The sequence below is a fragment of the Chelmon rostratus genome, chromosome 15 (assembly GCF_017976325.1).
Source record: "Chelmon rostratus isolate fCheRos1 chromosome 15, fCheRos1.pri, whole genome shotgun sequence".
NCBI classification, from domain to species: Eukaryota; Metazoa; Chordata; class Actinopteri; order Chaetodontiformes; family Chaetodontidae; genus Chelmon; species Chelmon rostratus.
Genome location: NC_055672.1, coordinates 5272275 through 5297759, shown reverse-complemented (window position 1 = coordinate 5297759; position 25485 = coordinate 5272275). Strand labels below are relative to the sequence as shown.

Sequence of the window (25485 nt, the reverse complement as noted above, 5' to 3'; positions counted from 1 at the left end):
ATCGGGAGGCCGGACTTCCAACGCTTCCCCCGCGCCGATTGGCCCGGCTCTCCAATAGACTAGCGAGATTGCTCAGAGCCGCGTTGCTATTGGTCCAAAAGTTTGACATGACAAGTCCACAGAGTTCCCCCCCCCCCTCAGTCCTCCTCCTCGTCCTGCTCTCTCCCATCAGAAAGCAAAGCTGGGGATATACCACCATGAATGCGATTGTTATTGACACAGATAGGGTGAGTAAAACGCACTATCAAGATTTTGGATCAGAGCTTCAGCTGTTCAGCAGTGATGAGGCGCGAAATAAAAAGATGCGTAAAAATCTACAGTGGGTGACCATCACAGGAAACCATCACCTGAAATAATATATTTCCTTTCATGAAAACTCACTAACTTATGCACTTAAAACCCCCGTTTAAAGTAACATTCATTTCATCTTTCAGCTCTGTTTTTATAACAAAGATTTCACCTTTCAAGCTAAAATAAAAGTTCAGGCTCTGTTAAGTGAGTTTGGGTGGCTTTATGCTCCACTACACCAGCCTTCATCTCAGCCTTTCAAACGGCATCATTAAGGGAATGGGAGGAAGTGAATGATTGGTTTTGAGTAATGTGCCTGGCTGGGTGATGTCTCTCGGTGTGTTTGAGGATTATCACACTTTTTCATCGTTTGTCGCCCACATTTTGTTTTGTTTTCATTTTGCTCTCCTTTACGCATCAAGCATCGACTGCTCCACGTTTGAAAACACGCCAAAAACAATCCTTCGCGGGGTTGTTTTTTGCTGAAAATGAGGCGACCACGTTTAACCTTTGGAAAGAATCTGTCTGGTCATGCAGCTTGAAAATAAACCTGCGTCAGATTTTTATCTCTGGTGCCAAATTTGAATTAAATTTTGTGTGATTTATTTGGACGTGTGTGTTTTAAAACGAACATTACACTTGAAGATGTTGTTTTAAATCAATAATATTCACTTTTCCATTTCGAACTGTGAGAGAGTTTGATTTGCATTAAGCTTTACACCAAACACGCCAAATGTTGCTCTCTTTTTTTGCCAGTTTTGCACAGCAGGCTTTGACGCATTCAGAGCTCTTAACTGATAAAGAAATTGCCCTTTAATGTCTTAACCTTTTCATAATTGCCGCTCAGACTCAGCGCTTGCAGACCTGTTTCTGTGAAGGGATAGATCAGCTTTACTACCTCTGCATACATGCACAGAAACCCCGCTTCCAAGCAGTAAGAAAGATTTGCTGCTTCCCGACGCGAGGAGCAAACACACGCCATAACTCTGCGCCTTCACTCTCTGCCCATTTTGACACATGCTTTGGGTTTTCTCGTGTCATATTTTCAAAAGGCCACGGCGCTTGGCTGACCTTCATCTCTGCACAACCTGAAGGGGATCAACGTGCATGGGAACATCAAACGGCGCTCCTGTGCAGCCGCGCAATTAGGAATATTGTTGAAAAAAAGCTCTGCTTACATTAAACACCGACGCGTCTGCGAGGGGCCAAAATGTACACAAAGTGTTGCTCGGTATTTGTCTCAGCACGCACAGCTCTGTGGCCTGGATGCTGGAGAGGAAACGAACAATACCTGCGTGGTTTTCTGTTTAATTTTCCCACCTTTTCAGGAGGTCACAAATCTCTGAAATTACATATTTCACAACGACTTCAAGTCACGTAAACGGGCCTTTGGAGGAGGCGTAAAATACCGCTTTTTTGGAGATATTCTAGTTTGCATCAAGAGTCATTTCCCTAAAGACGAACAACTGGGGGTCTTAGATTACTCTTTTTGTTTTTTTGTTTTTTGTTTTTGTTTTGTTTTTGTTTGCTTTTTTGTAAATCTACCACCTCATGCCCCCACCTGCCCACCCGGCTCAACTCAGGCCGCTAATGCGTCAAGGATAATGTTGACCGTGTGGAAACGTGCTCCGCTTGTTTCCACTGAGTTTCCTCCGGTGGCTGAAATAACAGAAGGTCAGCGGTGAGGGATCAAAGGTGTCCGCGGAGCTGCTCCACCCTCAGCGTTTCCGCACTGACGGACCACCTCTCTTATTTTTCTTTTTATTTCCTGTGATATGATAGAGGTCCACCTGAGGATGCGAGAGCCGCATCACTGGTTTTAATAGGGCACGTGTTTACCTGATTAATGACATCACACAAACTGGAAAATAGCAACAGGAAATTACTGGTCGAAAAAAATAATTGCAGATTATTGAAAGAATTGTTTTAAATTCCAGTGCAAATGATGTGATTATTACACTCATCTCTTATTATTATTATTATTATTATTATTATTATTATTATTATTATTATGCGCCACGGTAATTTGTAATGATCTGTGTGGCAGCTCACGGGCCCAAACGCGTCCACGTCGAGCCGAATTGTTCAAACCGGCCGTGAAGGCAACGCATCACTTGTCAGACAAATTGTGTGAGGATGAACTCAAAGCCTCGACGGTCGCTCCCTGCAGGACAGGCCGACGTGCTGCCTCATCTCCCGCTGTGCCTGCTTGTCAGCGGGCCTGCGCACGATAATGATCATGTTAGCAGAGGTTTTAAGAGGAAGGCACCAAAAAAAATAATGAAGCAAAATCATGCTTTTTGGCTGTAAACGTGCGAGTCCTGCAGGATCTGTGATGTGTTTTCTTGACACGCAGCAGGCGTGTCGCGGACTGTTTTGGGTGAACATCCCTGCTGGGTGTCCGGTGCTTTTACGGTTTATGTGCTGAACTTTACACAGCAGAGTTTACGGCACACAAAGTGCCTCCATCATGTACAAACGCTTGAGTTGAAGTTCTGTGAATATTATCATGTTCTAACTCCTCCAGCTTGTTTGCAGAAAAGTGACCTGCAGCCTGTGTGGAGCTCCTCTCCCGTTACATCAGGCTTTTCTCTCTAAAAATACATTTATTTCCATTTAAAGAAGGCGTATTGCATTTAAAAAATAGAAGATAATCAAGATAATGTAATCTGATTTTATGCTATTAAAATCTTTGAGATGCGAGATGTGTTTGAATTAAAGATTCAATTTCACGATTTAAAAAAAATAATTTAATTATTGGGAAATAACTGAGTCTCTTTTGTTGACAGATTTGTTCCTCTGTTTACCTCCTGTGGAAGCAGCTTAGTTGTTTTTCTGACTGATCTCGTACCTGTTTATATCACAGCTTTCTTTCATGTCAGAGTGTTTGCTTTGGTTATAATTGATTTCACGGGCCGAGCAGGTTCCTTATTGACTCAAGATGCTGGGAGAAGCGTGCGGGTCAGATCTTTTTCTGCTGCTTCTGTCTGTCCTTTGGTCTCAAACGACAAAACCAGCAGGATGAAGTGCAGAGACACTGGAAGGAGTTCATCGATATTTCAGGCTGACGGTCATTAGCAGGTAAGCTGCACGTTATTAACATGTAAACGGCGCGTAAAAGCGCCTTTCCTCTCATTTGTCTTCATGATCACCGGCTGGATGTCATAGGTGACCCACTTCATTCAAATCCCCCCCACATGAACACGCATGCCTTCAGCCCCTCTCAGGGATTTCCAAAAACTAAGACTCACGTCGAGCTCTCATCTCGCCACACGTCAAATATCCACAAGCATAAATCACACAGCAGCTCCATCTTTTCTTTGCTGCGCCGCAAATATTTGAACAGAGGAGAGAAAAACTGCTCTGCCAGCTGAGTTTGTTGACATCTTCATAGTGTTGCAGCTACAAACTGTTATGACAGCCACTCCCACCTCAGCTATCTCCTTCGTGTGAGCAAAGCAACTAAACCACCTTTTGTTTTTAATTTCCAACAAGTGAAGACTTGATGCGCCTACTCTTTTTTTTCCACAGCTGTTGTCACCACAGTGAGAGAGAGAGACGCAGCGCGGCTCCTCGTCTGAGAAAATACCTGCCCTGAGTGTCTCACACAGGTACAAACAGCCGGGTTGGTTCTGGATTTCGATCAAATCTGATCGAAAAATTCTAAAAACCCTCCATTTTCCCCCCTTTTATAACGGATCCATATTTCTGTACAAAAAAAGCCATCAAAAGTAATCAAACGTTCATCAGCATCTTAAAGCGTCTTTCTGGACATTTTACCTCATCATTTAAACCAAAATGCGCCTCACAGTCGACTTTTATTCTCCATTTATTAGCACTGGGAGTGAGATCATTTACGCACCATCAGTCGCCGAATTAGCGCTGAAAAAAAAACCCAAAAAACCCGACGTGTCATGTTCTTCATCCTGTTGTGAAGCCAAAGTAATTTCACGCTTGAAACATCGAGTCAGAACCAAAAGTTTAAACTGGGAGAATGATTTTAGATTCATTGTGACGATTCGCGTTTATTTTGCTGTCAAAAGCATTTATTTCTCTGCGTGGGATGATGATGATGGCGGTGATGATGATGCTTCCTCCATCTGTCTGACGCCTCGTGCGATTGTTATTATCCTTACGTTAGTTATTTTCAAAGTAATCTGAGCTCTTCACTGTCTTCATTCATCAGATGCAACAGGTTGACCGGAAGCCTGGAAGACATAAAGAAACAAACTGACATGCCTGACAATCAGCGACATCAATTAATCCCGCGGGATTAACGTGCAAAGCGCACAAGAAGTCATAAATAATAAATAAAAAGGTGATTTAAGAGGCTAAAAAATTCCTAAACGGGATAAAACAAATTTAAAGGTGAAAAATGTTCCTTCGCTGTTCAGTCAGGATGTTGGACTTTTGAGTAAAAATTGTTAATCAGGTGTAATTTTCTGGAAAATGACATTTTCGATGCAGGTAACTGTTATAACAATTTAACTGGAAAAAATAATGGCCGGAATTTGAGCCTTGTTTGAATATAACGCCTCTAAGAGTCTCTGCTTATATTATAAAATGATTTTTATTCTTATTATCGCCCATCGTTATCGTGCGCAGGATCTTTTTTCCACGCATGATTTGTTGTTGTTTTTTTTGTTTTTTTTCATAATCGGGTTGCAAAGCATTTATCGCGGATGGATCTGCCATCGCACGTGGTTTTGTGTCAGTGGGCCTCAGCTGCAGCACTTTAAACACACTTTCCTCCAGTCGCTGCAGACGCGCTGGTTGTGATCCGTCAACTGATTCTTCTTGATTCTTCTCTGCGGTCCAAAAAAAAAAAAACTTGGTAGGAGACATTTTCTAATCTGCGGAGCCGCTGTGCTGCTCAGATTATCCGTGGAGAAACCTGCAGAGCGGAGGGGGCGGAAAAAAGGTCCCAGTGGCCGGTTTTCTATTCCCAGCAAGATCCTGTGGGAAATCCAAGCCACCACTAATAGGTCATTATGGGGACGCGCGGTGATTTCTTGTTTCACGGAGGGGTTGGAGGTCTGTCATCTCGTACTAACTGTCCCCAAACTGACTGACATCTGCAATGAGACACACACGTGCGGAGAGTTATAGTGTGTGTGTGTGTGTGTGTGTGTGTGTGTGTGTGTGTGTGTGTGTGTGTGTGTGTGTGTGTGGCTTTCAGGCCCGAGCAGTTTGTCACCCAAGGCGCGCGCGCACTGATCCGGGTTATTCAGGCGCAGAGGAAGGTGGTGTCGCCTCCAGCTGCTTGATACAAATAAGATAAGACCGTATGGAGCTTTAATGTGTGGAGGCCGCCGCTGTGTCAGGGAAAAGCCCCCACCCGGGCGCCTTTAGAATAACCCGCGCTGATGACTCTAACCTCTGCGGCCCGAGCGGCGGTGACACCATTAAAAGTCTTTCTGCAGGTTAGCACTTCTCCCCGCCCGAGTGGCCCGGTAACTTTAGTGCGGCCTTAATGAGGACGAACGCGGGTTAACGACGTATGTAGTCGTGTTTCAGAGGCCAGGCCCGGGTTTCAGCACAGAGGGACAAAAAGAAACAATATTTACGACACTTTTAAGCATACATCACTTTGACATCTGTTCGTCTGGCACCTGGCATCCATTAGTATTAAATATGTCATTCCGCCCTAATTTGGAGCGCTCTTTGTCCCGGACCAAGGACACTGAGGGTGGGGGGGGGGGGGGGGCGGAGAGCTGCACCTTTAGTGCGCTTTTACGCGGCGTTTCCTTTGTGCAGAAAAGTGCAAATGGGGTGTTGATGCCGACCACACCGCACATGCGAGACCCGAGGAATCGTTGAGTCATACCTGGATTGGATTTATATTAAATTTCCTCATTCATTAAGATCTCTGCGCACGCGCAGAAACAGTCCTGCAATTAGTCATTTGTGGGCACGCGAGTGTAAAGGGTTTTTTTTCTTTTGCACAATGTTATTAGATTACTGAGCGGACCGAAGGTTCAATATCCTTATAAACAAACAGAGGTCGCGCAGAGGGGGGTAGTGTCAGGGAGAGCCGTGACACAGCACCGGTCCTCTGATATTTGTGTTATTTAATTAGGCCGCGTGGAGCCTGCAAGGAAAATGAAGCAATAAAATGTAGAATGATAGAAATCAGAATAACTTTCTTCATCCTCAGTAGCCGGTGAGCTGCACATCAGCTGTGTGTGATCTCATTTTTTCTGCTGAATGAAGAAGCTCACGGGATGAAAGCTGCGACGAGGCCTCCGTGCAGCCTGGTGACACCCCCCCGACATGCAAACGGCGCCAGATGCACGTAACTGCAAAACGTAATGACAAGTTTAATGCCGGAGGAATCTGAGGCATCTTATTTTTTGGCAGGAGCATCAGGTAAAGTGAGGTGAGCTGATTTTTACCGCGCGAGCGGAGCGCTAATGGCTCCAGCGCGCGCTGAGCAGCAGACGCTCCTGAAATCACACATCCTGGGTAAAAATTTGTCCAATCTGATGAAATATTACAGCAACACCTTTCACTTTGTTGTTGTCTTTGTTGCTCAGACTGTCTTCAGAGGGTCACTGATGCTGCTCAGTCGCACCGTGAACGCGCAGTCGGTTTGTTCCAAAGTACAGCGGCGCCACCTGCTGGACACCGAGGAGCCAAACGCGGGACCTCGTCGAAAAACTGGTTTTCCAGGAAGACACAGGGGAGGACTGTAACTAAGCACATTTACTCAACTACAAATTCAAGGTGTTTGTACGTTAGACTTTATGTAACTTTATACCTCTACTGTACATTTGTCTGGTAACTTTAGTCACTTGTTATTTTTCAGATTACATTTTGTTCCTGAGCAGGGAAAAAAAAATGTTTCTTCAAATTTGATTATTTTGAATGTGAAGGATTATTTCTTCCTTTCTGGTTTGAGAAACTAATTTTTAAACGAACTTAACAATTTTGTTGTAGTAGAGCAACTATTTTCACAGTGAAGTATTAGTACTTTCAATTAAGTAAATTATCTCAGTACTTGTTCCACCTCTGTTCACTTGTGAGGCACCTTCAAATGCATCGACCCAAATCAAAGGTCCTGCTGATCATCAAATTTATGACTGATTGATCAAATATTGGAAACCTGCAGGCTGTGTCGTTCAGCAGCCTCAATGACTGAGTCTTTGCATGTTCACAAACATGGCTGGTGGAACATGGAAGTACATGTACTCATATACTGTGTTTTAGTGCAAATTTAAGGTACTTGTACTTGAGTCTTTTCATGTCACTTTCTGCTTCTACTCCACCACATTTCAGAGGTAAATACCATACTTTTTACTCCAATACTTTTAGTTACTTTACAAATTAAGATTATTAATCATCAAATATGGTTTTTCATTATAAATGAAACTCCACAACAGAATATACAGATTAGTAATTAGTCCACTCATCAATTAGTCTGTTGACAGAATATTAATTGGAAATTCCTCTGATAATAGTTTGAGTCATTTTTCATATACAAACATTTCAGGAACCTTTCAACAACAGTAAAATCCTGCTTCCAGATTAATGCATCTGCATAATGAGTGCTTTTCATACTTTAAGTACATTTTCCTCATTATACTTGCACACTTTACGGTAAAGGATTATTTTTACAGTGTGGTTTTAGTACTTTTACTGATGAAAAAGGATCTGAATACTTCCTGCACCAGTGGCTGTGACCACACTGCTCTACAGGATTTAAGGATCTGAACTGAGCTCCTGTCACAGTTTGTGGTTGGTTGGAGGGACTGGAGGAGGGCTCACATGAGGAGTCAGTGTTTCATCAGCGTGTCCTGCAGAGGGCAGCCAAGCATCACACATGTCCAACAAGTAAGACGCAGCAAAGACAGCTCAGAGTCTTCAGCTGCTGCAGGAGCTCAGCACTTACAGGTTTTATGTTCAGGAAACAAGAGACAAGACGTTTATCTCTTGCTGCACTCTCTGCCTGAACAGTGCATCTCAGTTTGAAACAGGGCTGAAACAACCTTCTTATCACCACAAAACCTCACGTCATGAAGGCTGGAGGGTGTAGAAGTAAGGGCGTAGGTGAAGCAATTCCTGCAGGATGCAGACAGCTGCACATGTATGCTGTCTCAGTGCATTATGTAAAACAAATATACCAGATGTTCATCAGCAGTTTGAGTTTAGAAAAAAAGCTCATCAGAGCTGTTTTCTTGTTATTCTGCAGTGATGATCGTCTGCGTTTCAGCTGCAGAGCTTCTGAAGAGCCTGTTTTTGATGTAAGTGAACTCACATTTCTTCACTTCAGTATCACGTTGATATTACAGACAGAAGATGAGCACAGTGAACGTCATGTTACCTGGAGTGTTGTTCAATACAGCTGGAACTCTATTTCTCTTGTTATAACTTAGTATGTATATACTAGACAGTACAAGTACATATTTATGTGTATTTCACCCAAATGACTTTACTTCTGGAAATGTTTATTTGGTAGAGAGAAAATAATACAACTATGAGAATATGCTCTACAGTCTTGTTGCTTTCTGCATAGGTGTGTCTGATGGCATCAACTTGCTGATTGGCTGACGATGGCAGGTGTGGAAACAGCTCAGCTCAAAGGTAAATAATATTTCATTATGTCTGAGAGACTCGTTTACTGTTGCATGTGTTAATATTTCATCACTGTCTAGTACAGTACAAGTACAATACAATACAAGAACATTTACTCAAGCACTTCACCTAAAGTACTTGTACTTTACTTGAGTATTTACATTTTCCGCTACTTTATACGTCCATCCCACTACACCAATCTTATAAGCAGTTTCAATGTAATAATGCAAAATATAATCAACAAATAAATGACAATATCATATATTAAAATAAAACTTTATTGATCCCCAGGAGGAAACTCACAAGCCACCAAACAGATAAAGAATCTAAAGCAGCCAGTTACCGTTATATAATAAACTTTATCCTGAAATGTGCCATCCTGCATTATGAGTACTTTTACTTTTGGCACTTTAAGTATATTTTGAAGCTGATGCTTTTGAGTATTGATCTGATTACTTCTTCCACTTCTGATTATTATGGTAATTAAAATAAAATATCAATAATTCATCCTGTGACAGAACTTAGAGGTAAGATTGTGGCTTTCAAGTCTGTTTCATTCAAAACTAAAACACTCATTTTAAATTTTTAATTGATCTTTTTCATGATGAACTGAAGGTGCAGATCTACCAAAATGACAAATATACTTAAATCCTATAAATTGGTGATATTTATCATCTTTTCCTGGTGTGTGATATGTTGTTTTAAGTGCCTTTTCTCTTTGTTTGTCCTTTTAAACAAACTTTATTTCTATAATGTCAGAATTTTTTTCCTGTTTTGTAGCTCCTTTCATGAAAATCCAGTCAGTAAACACGAGTTTTGTCTCATAAAGCACCTTAATAAACAAACCTAACTTCTTTTGGTCACACTTTCAGTAAGCAGCACACACACACACACACACACACACACAGCTGCTACATGATCAAGCAGCCTCACCAGACTCCAGTTTACTGCAGAAAGAGCGATGTGGCTGCCAAGTAATTATCCCCCGTAGCCCCTCTCCAAAATGCTAATGGTATTTACAGGACTGGGAGGGAGAGGACGGCGGCGGCAGGTGCAGCTGCTGCAGCATCACATCACGCTGCACTGAGGAGCAACAGAGGGGTCATTGTGGGTGTTTAGGTGACTGAGATCAGATAAACCTCCTGGCTAGTGTGTGTTCGGTTAAAGGGCAGTGACTCAGTGACTATTTACGTAAAGAGTTTATTTATATAAGAAAACTCAAAAGTGAATCAGCGGCAGAATACTGGAAGATATTCACACTTTTATCTGTTGTTATGCTTTTACTCAGCTTAAGGTTTAATACATCAATGTCTGTCCCAGTGGTGCAAAGTAACTGAGTACATTCACTCGAGTACTGTACTTACTACAAGTACAATTTTGAGCTACTTGCGTATTTCCATTTTCTTTCATGAGGCAAATATTGTACTTTTTACTCCTCTAAATTTATATCATGACTTTAGTTACTTTGCAGATTCAGATGAATAATATAAAGCATATTGATGATAATAATTATGGAGAATTATTGATCACAGTTGGGAAATTCACAAGCATCAGCATCCAAAATAATGAAAATTAGTGCCAGCTGCAACATTAATACATCAATAATTTACCAATAATATAATAAAAGCTATTCTTAAATAGGCAATTCTGCATAATGAATGCTTTTACTTTTGGTACTAATACTACTCGAGTATCATTTTAAATACAGGACTTTTACTTGTAACGGTGTATTTCTACATTGTGGTGTTGCTACCTCAGTAAAAGATCTGACTACTTCTTCCACCACTGGTCTGTCTGCAGGTGTGGGGTAGTACTACTGCTTAAGTTAAAAACCTGTAAAGAGCCTTTCGTGGCTCCAGAGGGCGCTGCGTGAGGGCCGATATATTGCCATCACGTGAGGCAGTTACTGTCAGTGGATTCTGAAGTTTGAAAATGACAAAAATCTGGTGGTTCAGAAAGAAATGATCCCACCAGACCCCTGACGATTAGCCTCATTAGCCTTTACTAGCACAACACACCCAAATCTGAACTGCTAGTGGACGAGTTGCATTGTGGGTAATGTAGACATGGAGTTTTGACAACTGGAATAAAACAAAGACGATATCGCTGATGTTGCTGCTTTGACTTTCACCTCTGAGTCCCTCAGTGTTACAGGAGCGTCACAGTCAATCTGTCAGCGTGTCTTTAATGCTGCAGCTGCTGGTCACTTTGAGACTCTGCAGCCAGGCCAGACGCTGCTCAGATCACCTCAGTTTCAGCTTCTTTGCACTGGTTACCAGTTTCTTGACTCCATTTTAACGCCCGTTACTCACAGGGATTTACATCCGAACTTTTAACTCCTTCCTGGCCCAAAATTCCTCTTCAGCCTGCTGGATTTTAGCTGTTGCAGAGTCCAGGTTTGGAGCTTCAGCTCCAGAGCCTCAGCTTTTAAACCCTGTCTTAAAACACATTTTTACAGACTGATTTGTTCCAATAATTCAGCTCTGTCACATTACCACCATATTTAACGTTTGTTTATGATTCTCTTGTTGACTGTTTTCCAGCGTCTGGTCGGGCCTTTATATGTGACCTTCTTTTTATGGTGCTGATTTTATATGTGTGATTGCTGGTTTCCTGCACTGGAAAGAACGTTGTGCTCCTCGCTATGCAAATAAAAATTAATATTATTACAATGTATTAAGTGAAAAACAATGTGTTAGGAAAGCAAGGGGATATACTGCTAGTTGGTCTTGAGAACACTGTACAGGCAAAATGCACAGTCTCCACTCATTTTAATTAAACGTCCGGTAGACACTTTTACTGAGAGGCGTTCAGAAGTGTTTGAGGACTTACCTCATAAAAATACTCGGCTTTGATTTGTGTCTGATTTCATTTTTACACAAGTGTCATTACATTGTTCACATTTTTAAAATTACATCTACTTCCTCCAGAGTCTTGTCAGTTAGGTGTTGGTCCACAGTGGGTTTGACAAACATGCTGTCATGTGCACACTTTAAACTGAGACTTAAGGTGAGCTCAGAGAAACTTTCCCCCTTCAGCAGATAAATGTGAAAACAGCCAAACTCTGCACACACGTCAATGCAGTGAAGTTCAAACATCCAGTAAGTGAAAATAATCCGGAGTGGAGGGGGACTTCAATAACTAAACTCTTCAATTTTAGATGAAGACTGGGCTAAATCACGTCATGTGGCTCAGTGGTAAATCAGGCTTGTGGTTGATCCGTGTGCAAAATGTTCATTGAGGTTTCTTTGTCAATCAAGGCTAAAATGTTAAAACTGTCAGTTCAGCTGCTGAATCCAGAACCATGTGAGAAAAATCTCCATTTGGCTGAGCAGCGGAAGGGATTGGGAATGGAGAGCTGAACAACAGAGTAAATATTTGGCAGTGGAGAGCTCTTGGGAGCCGCAGAGGACCCTCTCTGGCTGAAGCCTGCGGGTGTTAAATAGATTAAGTGGCTGCTGGGTCATTGTGGACAGAGAAAATTCCCGCTATTTGGACATGACTTTTCTTTGCCTTTGCGTGTTTTTGCACTCCAATCGAGTGCCCTCTGTAAACTATCCACTCCAGCAAACCTGCGGTACTGTAATCCGCTGCTGTTTGTCAGCCGCTGGGAGGCTCTTCTGCACACAGAAACGATGCTTGAAGGGGAAGTCAGTCCTCTCAGCTTTTGCTGAAAGCGAGTTTCATCTTAAAAATTGCTTGATTGTGTTTGTTTTCCAAGGAAAGGCTTGTGCGTAACGTGCGTAAAGGAAGAAACTGAGAGATAAAGGCTGATTTTCGGAGCATTTTGAGCTGACAGCGCAGGTCACCGACTTTGTTGGACTTTGAAAATGTAAAAGGAGTTTAATACGTCCTGAATCACACATGTAATATTGCTGGGGACTATAGACTTGGCGGCAGCAGACGCAGAGCAGTAGATAGTGTCCCGGATCCTTTTCAGCTCCATTCAAAACCATGACAACACGGAACAAGCTCGGATTTATCCTGCAAAGTTAAAGGACATTGTGCCGGGGCGTCAATCAGGCATTATTGCGGGACTGAACAAATGCAAAATCTTGACTGGAACAAATGCTTCCAACGGGTCTCGGACGCGGGGCTACATTTTCCCCTTTTGTTCCCCTCCTCTGGTTGGCATGTATTTGTGTTCCCTCTCGTCCGACCACCCAGGACGACTGGGGAGGCATGTCCACCGCCACTCTTCCCTTCCCGGCCTCATGCACCTCGCTGAAGTGGAAGAGGACCGATATCAATATCAAATACGAGGGGGGGAAAAGCTCCCACATGAGGCTTGAATCACGCTTTGCATTTAATGCGTTTTATATGTGCGGAGAGACAAAAAAAGAGCCACGATGTCAGCCTGGAGGCGTCAGCTCGGATAGAGGATGATCGCACCGCTTTAACACAAAGATACCAAACTTTCATGAAGCGATGTTAAATTAAAGCGACAGAAATAAAGAAGAATAACGCAGAGAAAGCTCCTCTGAGCTGTGTGCGCGAAGCATGATGAATGATCAATAATTTATCTTGATTACCAACTGGTAAAATCTTGTCAGCTGTCATCAGTGACTGCTCCAATTTGTCAGAGGCTGAATGAGGTGTGTTTGGAAGTTAAAGCGTAAAAAGTCTTTATTTTACAGTTAGTTTGTCGCTGCAACACAGTTTGCAACACCCGCCTATTTAACATCACTACAGAAACATGACACACTATAAATATAACTTGTCCTATGAAGAGTGAATTTGTTTAATTATAATGTCATATATTATCTTTTTGATTAATTAATTTATTGTTTACACACCAGCCCCACAGGAGGAGATGTAGTTGTTGACAAATACATTAATAATCGCTTAGACTTACTTATTATAATAATAATATTGTTGTGAGTTAGAAACAATTTATTGGGGGGGAAAAGTACAATTTTACCATTTATTCAGTCATTCAGGAACTAAAATATCATCATAAATCATGCAGGAGGCTTGAAAAGAAAGATTTTCTTGTTGCGCATTCTTTGAATGTGCCGAGGGAAAGTTCCGCGGAGGGAAATGCATGTCTGAGAGTCCTCCTCCATCCATAAACGTCAAAACTTCTCACGCCTGCAATTAATGCGCCTCTAATGGGCGTATTAGTTAAACCAACTTGCAGCATCGCGCTAATTGCTCACTTTGTATGTAAATGTTGGACACGTTGTTTGGGCAGGAGGAGGAGGGGGGAGGAGGAGGAGGAGGGTTTGATGATGGGACGGGCTCTGTTGTCAGTTGCCACCCAAGACGTGATTCAGCTTCAACAATTACCATTATCTGTTCCCCAGTTGACGATACGGGACGAATCTGTAATGATGACGAGTGTTTCCTTCGCTCATTGTTGAGGCTTTTTTTCTTATTCCGCACCTTCCAGCACTGGGTGACAGCACTCCAGCCATTCAGGTACTCAGCGGAGGAGGAGGAGGAGGAGGAGGAGGAGGAGGCTTTATAAGAGGCGCAGCCTTGTGTTTGCAGCTTCTGGAGTGCTGTTTGTGTAAACACCGAGCCCGGTGGCGCACAGTGGATTCCGAGCCGGTGTTTGGACAGCGCGTAAAGAGGAAAGGATCCGCTGCGTTTTTCCTCCTCCTTGGACAGACTTACCGTGAGGGCGTGCTTTATTTTGTTTGTTTTTTTACGCAAAACAAACCCGGATTTCACGCACAGGACGCGATGGCTGCCCCGACCAAGTTCAGCTTTTCCGTCAGGAGCATCCTGGATTTGCCTGAGCAGGATGGGGACGCAGCGCCGCGCTGCTCCCCGGCTTACTCCTCCTGCTCCTCCAGCTCACCGTACACCTCCTGGATGGAGTGCGACCGGAGTCCTTGTATATGTGAGTGCATGTTCATCAATAGATATATATATCGAAATATCACTCTGCTCTACCCCACAAATATTGCCATTTATTTTATTTTATTTTAAGAGCTTGTAACTTTATTTTGAAATAATGGATGTTAGATTATACAGTATTGTTATTTTTATTTTGCCAGCTTTATTTTGAAATTATCAGGGATGGATGAGGGGAGAAGAGGCTAAAAAAAAAAGTGAAATATCACATTATTTCTCTACGAGTTTGGACTAACCTGCTTTATTTCTCTCTGCAGCGTCGGATGAAGGGAGCCTGGAGGCCTCCCCGGACTCCACCAAGCCGGATGACTCGTCTCTGGACTCGGAGCCCGACAAGAGCAAGAAGAGCAAGAAGCGCCGGGTCCTGTTCTCCAAGGCCCAGACCCTGGAGCTGGAGAGGCGCTTCCGTCAACAGCGCTACCTGTCCGGCCCGGAGAGGGAGCAGCTGGCCCGGCTCCTCAGCCTGACCCCGACCCAGGTGAAGATCTGGTTCCAGAATCACCGCTACAAGATGAAGAGAGGCCGGGCAGAAGGAGGGCTGCAGGACGTGGAGATACCGCAGCCTCCCGTGCTGCGCCGGGTCGTCGTTCCGATCCTGGTCCGGGATGGGAAACCTTTTCACACCTGCTTACTTGACACGGAGAAAGTTGGCTGTTTGCCTCCTTCTCCAGCGGTGCCTTTCCCCATAGCCTACCCGTCTCTTCAGCATCCGTCCCCGGTCGCTCTTCCTCCACGGTACCAGCAGCACTTTCCCACCGCGGCGGCCTCCAGGTTCGCCTGGAGAGACTTTTGGAGCGACTCGGTCCCCTTTAACTCTTTCAAGTGAAGGCCTAATTTCAACGCACAAACTCATTTAGAACAGCATCAAATGTTTTCTGAATGTTCTGCAAATTTTCGAGCAACTTAAACATTTAGATTTTTACTATAGAACGAAGGATATTTTGCACATTTTCTTTTTGTTTTTGCGTGTTTGTGACTATTTCTAAAATGCTGATAATATGTCCTCATGCATGGCTCCTGATGCAGCCTGTAGATTGTTTATTATCCGTTGAGATAATGTATTTGTTTGTGAAGCTGTTCAATGTTTGTATAAATAACTTTTGTTGAAGACAAATAAGGTTCAGTAGGCTTTAGGTAGCAGAGGTAGCAGCAAAGCCACTATTAGCCTGAATGTGTGAAGGAAAACAATATTTTTTGTCTTCAAGGAGACCTTCTTTAAAGGTTTTAACTGTTTAAACTGTTTCTTTTTGTGAACGAAATTATTAATAAAAAGTTCCTCATATTTTATATGATACATTTTACTGTGTAATGTGCTTTCTTTTTCAATTTTAGCTGCAAAAAAGTGTAAAATCTGCAACCATTTCTGAAACAGATGCACAAAAAATCTTTTTAAAATCCTTTTCAGATTAAAAAGGTTTCTAACCTTTCCTTAATGTTCAATTCAGGCTTCAAGTCTGTTCAGTGGGCTAACATATTTAATTTGTAAAATCTAAAATATGTAGCAGGTCATGACAGAGGCCCAGAGGCTTTTATAATGTTAAAAAACTAATTATGCACCCAGAAGCTGAGCAAACACGGCTCCTGAAAGGACTGGACTTGGTTAAGCATAAGAATACCCAGTAAACATTACAGCCTCTCTCACTATAGCACCCTGAGCCCATGGGCTGCTTTTCACTTTTATACAATTAACTTTTGTTATTCTGAGGCAAGAGGGATAAACACGACCATTGCACTCAGGCTTTATGTGGAAGTCTCGGTTTGTGTACTGCAGGCTTGAAGAGGATATGATTTCTAAGGATGCAATGAAGGCAGCACGATCAGCTCTCTTCAAGCTAAATATTTTACTAACCTAACAGGTGTCGTTAAGGAGCAAACTGCTTTTTAAAGGCAGAAACATGCAAGAAGAAGAAGAGTTTTTATTGAGATTGCAGATTTGACAGAGTTTTTAGGTCACTTGTGCTCTCAGGCGGGTGTTAAAAACTGTCCTGAGCAGTGAAATGACTTCCAGTCTGCGTGGATCCAGAGAAAAGCTGGTGTCGATTATCATGGTCTCTTTCAAATATCATGAAAAATATGGGTCAGTGTTTAAAATCATGTCAGTATTTCATCAGTGACGAGGGGGGTCTTCTGCTTTCACGCCCCCTATAATGTTGTTTGCTCGTCCTGTGACCCTGCAGCCCATCGTCCCTGTCACCTGGTCCTTTGTCCCCCTCGCTGAGGCCACCTTGTATCACATATGGAGGGGACTGGCCGAACCCCTCAGCTCGCTGCATCTCCCCTTAAACACTCTTTTTGTCTGCGTGTCTCCCTGTGAATGGACCATTGTCCCTCATCCAAAAGGGACCGAGACAAAATCTTTAGTGTTTCAATTCCCGTGATGTTTAATCAGCCCCTGCGACAAATTTATGAGGTTTAACTGCACAATGGTGTTTTAGAGCATCTTGGGGTTTAAGGGTGACAAAGACAGGCTTTTAGAGGTTGCCATTGGTTTTTTAAGTTGGTCAGAGGAATTGTCTGAAAAGGATGGGCTTGTATTAGCCTGCCCATCCTATAGTTTTACTCACTGGCCGGCCCCCGGGGGCCCCTTTTAGGAAAATTATAAGGTCCATAAAAACTAGGCCACAGGAGGAGTTTTGTTAAGTTGCTGCAAATAACATTTAATACGTATTAGGTGTTAATGGCCCTCAGAGTGAAAGAGGCTGATTCTATTTTTTAGACTTTCTTTTTGCTGTTCAATGTGTGCATTTAAAGCTCTAAAGTCCCCCCAAATATTGTCCTTTGAGATCTTCTTCTTGAACAGAATTTGTTCTGATTTGTCTCCAGCCATTTGCAAACAGCACGACTGTCTAAAAACTTGCAGCATTGGACACAAAGTGAGCAAAATAATACAGTTAATATTAAAAAAAAACTGGCGACTCACTGAGCATTTTGTCCTCTGGTAAGATTTAGTTAAAGTTTTGTAAGCAACTTCAAAAAAAGATGTTTGAACAGGACAGAGCCGCGTAGTTTCAGTCTCTTTAGCCAACAGTTATTTGGTATATTTGCTGCTGGCTTTTAGGTTTGTTGGTGATACAACACTGACCACTACTGTAGTATTTTATTAAGTTATGTAAGCCCACATTAGTGAGCTCTGTATTATTTTGCAGTCTGACTCTCCTCTCCTTGAACTCTGAGTAATGTTTCCGCCTCAGTCCAGGTGAACTGCAGCGGAGGAGAGAGCATGATGGACTGTGTCCATGAATGTGAAGGTTTTGATCAAGCTGCAGCTCAGTGAAGCTAAAGCTGACGATGACCACGCCATGGTGCAATCAGAGCAGATCCAGTTAAGGTATGATCAACACAAACATTCTAAATGGTTCTGGTTCTGGTTTTCTTCCTGCACCACACAGTCACAGGCTGCATGTATTTGCTGTCATGAGCAGCTCAACCGGAAAGTGATTTTTCTTTTCTTTTGCGTTGTGATACATCTCAGCGGTAACTAGAGGTAGAAGTACCTGGTATGCATAATTTTAATATCAGAAGTACAAGTGTATTTTCTTCTTTCTTATTCATTAATTTATCTCACAACCCCTCACATTCATCATGCGATGCCTTCAGGGCTCATGCTCACTGTGGGAAGGGATATTTGAGGATCGTGTTAGAGGCCAGCTTATTATTGATTCATCATGCCTGCATGCTGCAGACTGTAGTTGTTAATAATGGCAGTTCTGTTCAGCTTGTGTTTCTGTTTAGAAACGTCTCTAAACGTGAAAATTTGAATAATAATTTGCATCTGATGTTGGTTTTCTGCCAAGTCACCGCGTTCAAATTTCTTTAAATCGAACTCTAAATCTGCTTTATGAATATGCTACCTGTTCTCTGCAACAATCGCCTGATTCGGTGTGTTTTAATGGCAGTGATCTGGAAAACACACCTTTTGGCACATGAAGTTAACTATGACGTTAAAACATCCCATATTTGGGGGCATGGGAAGCACATTTTTTGAACATACGTACCGAACTGATGCTCGTAAATGAAGATGATGTCTTTGTATGTATGTTTTTGCAAAGGTCAAAGGTCAGACCAAAGGTGTAGCTGATATTGGGTTTAAATTTGAAAACGCGTAAATGGATTTAAAGGCACCAAAACATATGTCATCTACAGATTAAAAATTATACTTTTTGAAGTTCCTAATGAGATTCTTGTATTGAGCATTTCGGTATATTCATAAATTCAGTGTTTTACATACTGGCTTCAAATGTATTTGATTAATTACAGCTGTTAATCCTCCTTTTGTCTAGATATGTAGTCAGAAATAGGTGGCTGTGTTTCGTTTCGTCATATGCACAACAGCAACAGTGAAGCAGTCGTTGGCAATGAATTTCATGCAATTACAATCTAACACACAAACTAGTGCAGCATCTTAAATATGGGAATATAATATAATAAAAAATCTAAAATCAAACACAATACTGTGGTAGTCTGGTAAGTAATAGACTGTAATGTAAACAGATGCTGCAGCTTTTAAACAGGTAGTAACATACATACTGAGATGCAAACAGTAAGTAACCGGGTAGTGCTGGTGCAGGGTGAATGTGTACCAGTCAGTATAACACAGGTACTGCAGTATTATACAGCATAAGTGTGCACCGATTTTACACTTATTTTCAGATTTGAGCTGCTAATTGTAGTGAGATGCAGGCATCTTTCCCACCTGGAGAAAATACTTTAGTGCAATCAAGTCGTTGGTGTCCACTAGATGGCGCACTAACACACGGTATCCTTTCTCACCTCCTGTCCTGAGCGACTCCAGACGGTGTGTTCAGTTCTTGTGGATGCAGACGGCCGCTGATCCGCTAGGAGTCGTGCTTCACTGGGAAAACACCACGCTTGAATCCCCCCCTACTGCGACGACGCGCTGCCGCTGCTGCTGATTGGTTGCAGAAAGATGGCCGCCCGCGGTGACGTGTGGCGGCTTGGTGAGACGTCATGCGTGAGTATTTGCTCAAAGGCTGTGCTGCCAAAAACTGGCTCGCCCTCTAATGACTCATGTTCTCTCTTTTAATGTCCGCACCATGAATCTTTACGCGTCCGCCCCTTTCACGAGTTTATTATTAGTTAATTCGACCCTGCAGTCCACAAAAGAGAAAGAAAGAAGCAAGAAAGAGGAGGAAAGCTCACCATTAGTTGTCTCATGTGTGACGCTGTTCTTTCTCTCGTCATCTCCTTCTCAGCGTCTTTTTCTGCAGCTCGTTTCCTGGTTAGGCAAAAGTTGACAGAGTTGGAGAGAAAGGGTAAAAGTGAGAAAAAGTTTTGAGGAGGAAAAATCATCAAAGGATCCAAAACTGTCCGAGCGAGAAGAGGCGCTCAGGAGGGTCTGTTTGAGGCTACAGACGTGCAGGATGCACTGCAGGCTGGGTGTTAGTGACAATATCAACATACACCCAATAAATATATGTGTTTTAATTCAAAATAACATCATGAGATCTGCAGTTTGTTACTTCTGTGGAGATCTGCGCAGTGGAGACCAGTGTGCGGGTGTTTCATGGACTCTCGGAGATCCATTTGTGCTTCAATGGCGCAAAGTGACATTTTTGCACTTGAAAGATATATATTTTTAATATATTAAGTCCCATATCGAGGCGCACTTAACGATATTTTTGTACTTATCCCTCTCTACAGCCTCTCTGTGAAGTGAATGTGGTATTTTTCTAAGAAACTATTATTGCTCTTCCAAGGAAAATAATAACAGTAAGTAACTACCTTTTAGTTCTCATTGCGCACAGTCATTTTTCCCATCTGAAGTTGCTCTCTGGATTATATCATGCACTAATCAGTTCATAAACAACAACCTGAAGCCTCGATAACAAAGTCTCGGTAGCCTCACACCCACCACTTCAAAATGTCCTCATTATTCTGAGGAATTAGTCGGAACATTTGGACTAATTGCCGCTAATTGGCCATAATAGCCGTGTGCCAGAACAGTAAAAAGGTACTGATTTAGATGATTAAGAATGTCTTGCGGAATTCCGTAATTAAGGAAGGAATAAGCAAGATTTACCTTGGATGCAGAAACATGCTGTAATTTTAATTGCCTGCGATTATATGGCCTGTGAATTATGCACATCGCACCTCGGCTATCAGCCAAGCAATTTATTTTCACTGTAATATTTAGGCTTGAACTATATGATAATATTGGCTAATTAAAGATAATTGTAAGGCGGCAGGAGGATATGGATTGTTGTGATCTGTGTGGTGTCGGGCTCTTTAAATGGGACCAGTGTGCCTCCATGCAGCTCTGCAAATAGTGCATAGATTATTCTGCTAATATGCAGGCAGCCGTGAAATACGCAGCCAGAAACGTGTAAAATAGAGTGTGTGGCTGATGATCCCCGTGACAAACTGTCAGTGACCTGCATGATGCTGCACTAATGGGACTGTACCCACCGCCTCACACCGAGCCTTCAGTTTGACAGCTTGTTGCTGAGCGTGCGTCATTAATGCCAGCAAAGCCAAAGCAATTAAACTAGTTAAACATGCACGCTTTTATTTTCCAAAGGAAGCGGGGAACACAGGTTTAGAATCACAGTGGAATAAAAACCGATCATAATGTCACAAATTATTGCGTCTGCCACCAGAAGACGCTGTGTTTCTTTAACTCCTGTGGAAGAAAACGTGCAGGCTCAGACTTCTGCTGTTAGGAGCTGGTGGCATCCGCTGCTGCTGCTGCAAGACCTCCCGGCAAGACCTTTACAAGCCAAAATCTGAAGCTAGTGTTTATTTTACTGTTTTTACAGTAGCCGTAGATTCAGCACCGGTATGATCCTCACATCCGCAGACTGTGTAAGTTAGAAGTTACTGCATCGATTTTATTGTTTCATGTTGTATGTTAATAATTTTGTACCTTGTAAGCAGGTAAAAAGATAAATTGGTAGCCCAGTAATGACTTTTACTTACGGCTACTGTTTTATATTAAAATAATGACAAAAGCATAAAATGATAATATTGTTAGTTAAAATGAGTTCATGCACATCTTTAAACAGTACTGGTGGCCGATTAGCATAATAATTATATTAATTATATTGCTACTACCAATAATGATAAAACCAATTAAAATATCCAAATACGATATTATTAGAGCAATGTGTAAATCTTAAGTGTAAATACCGTTTTAAAACGAAAAACGCAGAAAAGGCTGTGCGTAAAAGTGGATTTTGGCTCGGAAACATGGCACCAGAAAACCGTTTCTTGGCTTCGAAACTGGTTGGATGAAGCCAAAAATCTTTTCTCACGCTCCTGTGCAAAATTTTTAGAAATGAGATATGATTGAGGCTCCTTAAGCATTAAGGCAAGATGCTACTGAGGGCTACCTGGCGTTGTGCTGCAGGAGAGTACTTGAACGCCGTTAACTTCACATGAGAGCCTCTCCTTCCCCAACACTTTATTTATTTATTTTTTTTTTTTTTTTTGGGGGGGGGGTTGTGTGTGTGTGTGTGTGTGTTTGTTTGTTTTGTTTTTTTTCCACCGGTTCTCTCAGACGAGTGTGTGCATCCGAATTTAGGTAACACGCTGCATGCGTCCAATGATATCAAAAGAAAAAAAAAGAACGAGGGGGGTTAATCATTTACGCAGCCACTTAACACGCGGATGTGTATTTATTTACTTATCAGTATCAGTCAATTTCCCTCCCCGCAAGTGCACTTTTGCATGTCTGAGTACGATAAGGCATAACACAAACAATCCTGCAATCACTGGAGGCCTCTCATGGCCATTAAAAGTCAGTAGTTCAACTGAGGAGTGGTTCTCCAACTCTCAAGTCCATATAGGCCTCCTTTCATCAAGAGGCCCTCGTAAACATCACTACAGTTAATAAAGTGCATTGTGGTCAGCGCAGCCTCAAGGTGCAGCCGCGTGTTTATCAGCGACAGCAACAAGTCCCAAACTCCAAATGCGGCAGCTGCGGCGGGTCCGGAGGGCGCCCGTGGCTGCCGGGATGAACATTTCTGATCATGCACGGCGCTTATGTTATTGTTAGTGGGAGGGGAGGCACATGTCTTGTAAGTGAAATTACGCTCGGCGAGAGGAGGCTAGAGCTGTTTTGTATTGTTGCCGATGCCCCGCCTCTGATGGTAGCCTTAAACCTGGCACCCAGCTAAAACAAACCAAAGCCAGCACCGAGCTCCCACTCGATCCAATTAAGGCGGACTTGAGGCGCTCTCCTACGTGTTCATCTACCAGGATCGACGTTGAGACAACAGGAACCAGAGGGGCTTTGGCCAAAAAAAAAAAAAAAAAAAAAAAAAAAAAAAAAGAGAGGAGAGAGAAGGAGAGATTGCCTTGCCTTCTAATTTCTCCCTCTCCAGCCCCAGAACAATGTCGATGAGCCCTAAGCATACGACTCCTTTTTCTGTTTCCGATATCTTGAGTCCCCTTGAGGAGAGCTATAAGAAAGTAAGTATGGAGAATAACAACTTGGGGGCACCTCTCACTTCTTACCGGCAGCCGCAGGTCTCTCAGGCGGCGATGCAGCAGCACCACATGGGCCACAATGGGACTGTGTCTGCGGCTTACCACATGACTGCAGCGGGTGTTTCTCAGCTGTCACACACGGCCATGGGGGGCTACTGCAACGGCAACCTGGGCAACATGGGCGACCTGCCGTCCTACCAGGACGGCATGAGGGGCAGCACCACGGCCACCGGCTGGTACGGAGCCAACCCGGATCCGCGTTTCTCCACCAGTGAGTAGCCTACACCCGAACTTTGGCTGCAGCCTTTGAGTTTTCGCCGTGTCTAAAATGCTGAAACGCGGTTTTATGTCGCATGCATCGTGTTTCTGCTGCGTTTTTTTTTTTTTTAGTGCCTGCTGTCTTGTTTCTGTCACCTGTGCGTGTTCGTGCGCCAAGGTGGGCACTCTCCAACCCCCCTCCAGTCTCCATTTCAGCCGCTAGGTTTTGATTTTATCATCACGGAGAGCGAAGATAAAGCAAAAACCACCTGTTTCATCCACGGCGTGCAAAGTCTCACCATGAGGAGCATTCATGCCGAAAATTCCTTCCAGGCTCGCGCCTTTATTTAAGATAATTTAATGTTGAACACTTTAGCACATTAATCCAATAATAATATGCTGTCAGTCATGATCTATTGCTGTAATTTGCGCTCAGAGGTTTCGTTTACAATCTGACAGTGTGGATGAATGTGGACTTTGTTTTTATGGGTACCTGATTCTTTGGGAAGGATTTCAAGACTCATTTTTACTCAGCTGCCTGTCAAAATGGAGACTGGCACTTTGGCAGCCATAAAAATAATTATCATGGTTAGAATTACCTGATAGCCAGTGGTAACCAATAATTTTATCTATCACAAAAATCAATGCATTTTCTCAAAAGACAGTTTTCTAGAAGGTTTTCCGCTTACAAGCAGATTTGTTTTTTGCCTTGTGTAACATTTTTGCAAGTCAAATCATTGGCTTCATCGTATTAATCTTACGTTTTTCCCCTCAGTTTCTCGCTTCATGGGCTCGTCGTCGGGCATGAACATGGGCAGCATGGGCAGCCTCAGCTCCCTGGCAGACGTGGGTAAAGGCATGGGCTCTCTGTCCAGCACCCCGAGGAGAAAGAGGCGAGTGCTGTTCTCCCAGGCGCAGGTCTACGAGCTGGAGCGACGCTTCAAGCAGCAGAAATACCTGTCGGCGCCGGAGAGGGAGCACCTTGCAAGCATGATCCACCTCACCCCGACCCAGGTGAAGATCTGGTTTCAGAATCACCGGTATAAGATGAAGAGGCAGGCGAAAGACAAAGTGTCCCAGCAGCAGATGCAGCAGGACAGCGGCTCCTGCCAGCAGCAGCAGCAGCAGCAGTCCCCGCGGAGGGTGGCCGTGCCGGTGCTGGTGAAGGACGGGAAGCCGTGCCAAGGCAGCGGCCACACGCCCACCACCTCCGCGCAGACCCACCACCAGCAAGGGGGCAATGTCATGATCATGTCCAACAACGCGTCCGGCCTCGGGCAGCATCAGAGCCAGCAGGTGGGGAGCACGGGCCACTCTCCAGACCTGGCGCCGCACTCCTCCAGTCCGCCGTCGCTGCAGAGCCAAGTGGCCGGCCTCTCCCACCTCAATTCCCCCGGCGCAGAGTACGGCTCGGCCCTGCAGTGTTCTGCCCTGTTATACGGCAGGACGTGGTGACAAGAGGCTCCGGCTCTGGTAGAAACCAGTTCTTCTATTTAAAGAGAAAAAGACTTTTTTTTTCTTTCTTTCAAGACTCGACAAGTTTCTCTGTAAATGTGCGCGTTTGAACAAGAGCCGAGTGAAGTCGGTGCAGCTCTTCTTTGAATTTTCACCTTTTGGAAGGAAGTGTGACTAATGTGGAAGCGAAGGAGAAATTAAAAAAACAAACAAACACTTTTGACCAGAAACTGCGGATTGAAAATCTTGGGATTTATTTATGTAAATTATATTGAGACAAAAGAAGAATATAGGCCGCGTTAGTTGGGGAAAAAGTGACCCTGAACAGGGAGGCATATACACTAGAACTGCTGTGTATGGGTGCTGTCAAACCCCCCTCGCAAACACACGTGACTCTGATTTATAATAGAATTTAATGTAAGCCGTAGATCTAGCGTGTATATTTCTGTAAAAGGTTTGAATTTTAGCTATCTGTTGTACAAAGTTTTTGACGCTCTTGCCGGTTTGTTGTCGTTTCATTGGTATTTGTACGTTTTATTTCTTTGTAACTTATATAGATATTTGACTTACTACAAAACAGTCCTATTAATAAATTATGGA

General features: G+C 43.2%; 2 protein-coding genes across 3 annotated transcripts; both read left to right on the top strand.

The window, feature by feature from the left end:
• The first annotated feature begins 168 nt into the window (after window positions 1-168).
• On the top strand, window positions 169-25485 carry nkx2.1 (NK2 homeobox 1). 2 transcript variants are annotated; one of them, XM_041953120.1, is made up of 8 exons: window positions 169-227; window positions 6825-7014; window positions 8480-8531; window positions 8804-8871; window positions 17916-18052; window positions 19517-19696; window positions 23206-23443; window positions 24206-25485. In XM_041953120.1, exons 6-8 carry the CDS (start codon window positions 19652-19654, stop codon window positions 24883-24885), a joined length of 963 nt encoding a protein of 320 aa, XP_041809054.1. In that variant the 5' UTR covers window positions 169-227; window positions 6825-7014; window positions 8480-8531; window positions 8804-8871; window positions 17916-18052; window positions 19517-19651; the 3' UTR covers window positions 24886-25485. The 2 variants fall into 2 exon arrangements, with proteins under 2 accessions (XP_041809054.1, XP_041809052.1); XM_041953118.1 differs by lacking the exons at window positions 169-227; window positions 6825-7014; window positions 8480-8531; ... (1 more) ...; window positions 17916-18052; window positions 19517-19696 and having other exon boundaries at window positions 23077-23443.
• nkx2.9 (NK2 transcription factor related, locus 9 (Drosophila)) lies at window positions 14343-15843 on the top strand. Its single transcript, XM_041953122.1, has 2 exons — window positions 14343-14710; window positions 14982-15843. The coding sequence occupies exons 1-2, from the start codon at window positions 14551-14553 to the stop codon at window positions 15548-15550; spliced, it is 729 nt and encodes a 242-aa protein (XP_041809056.1). The 5' UTR covers window positions 14343-14550; the 3' UTR covers window positions 15551-15843.

Excerpts from the sequence above, each read along its gene's own strand:
- nkx2.9 (XM_041953122.1), top strand. The coding sequence starts at position 14,551 with ATGGCTGCCCCGACCAAGTTCAGCTTTTCCGTCAGGAGCATCCTGGAT. Across the intron at positions 14,711-14,981 it reads CGACCGGAGTCCTTGTATAT|CGTCGGATGAAGGGAGCCTG; the intron begins GTGAGTGCATGT and ends TTCTCTCTGCAG.
- nkx2.1 (XM_041953118.1), top strand. The coding sequence starts at position 23,077 with ATGTCGATGAGCCCTAAGCATACGACTCCTTTTTCTGTTTCCGATATC. Across the intron at positions 23,444-24,205 it reads GGATCCGCGTTTCTCCACCA|TTTCTCGCTTCATGGGCTCG; the intron begins GTGAGTAGCCTA and ends TTTTCCCCTCAG.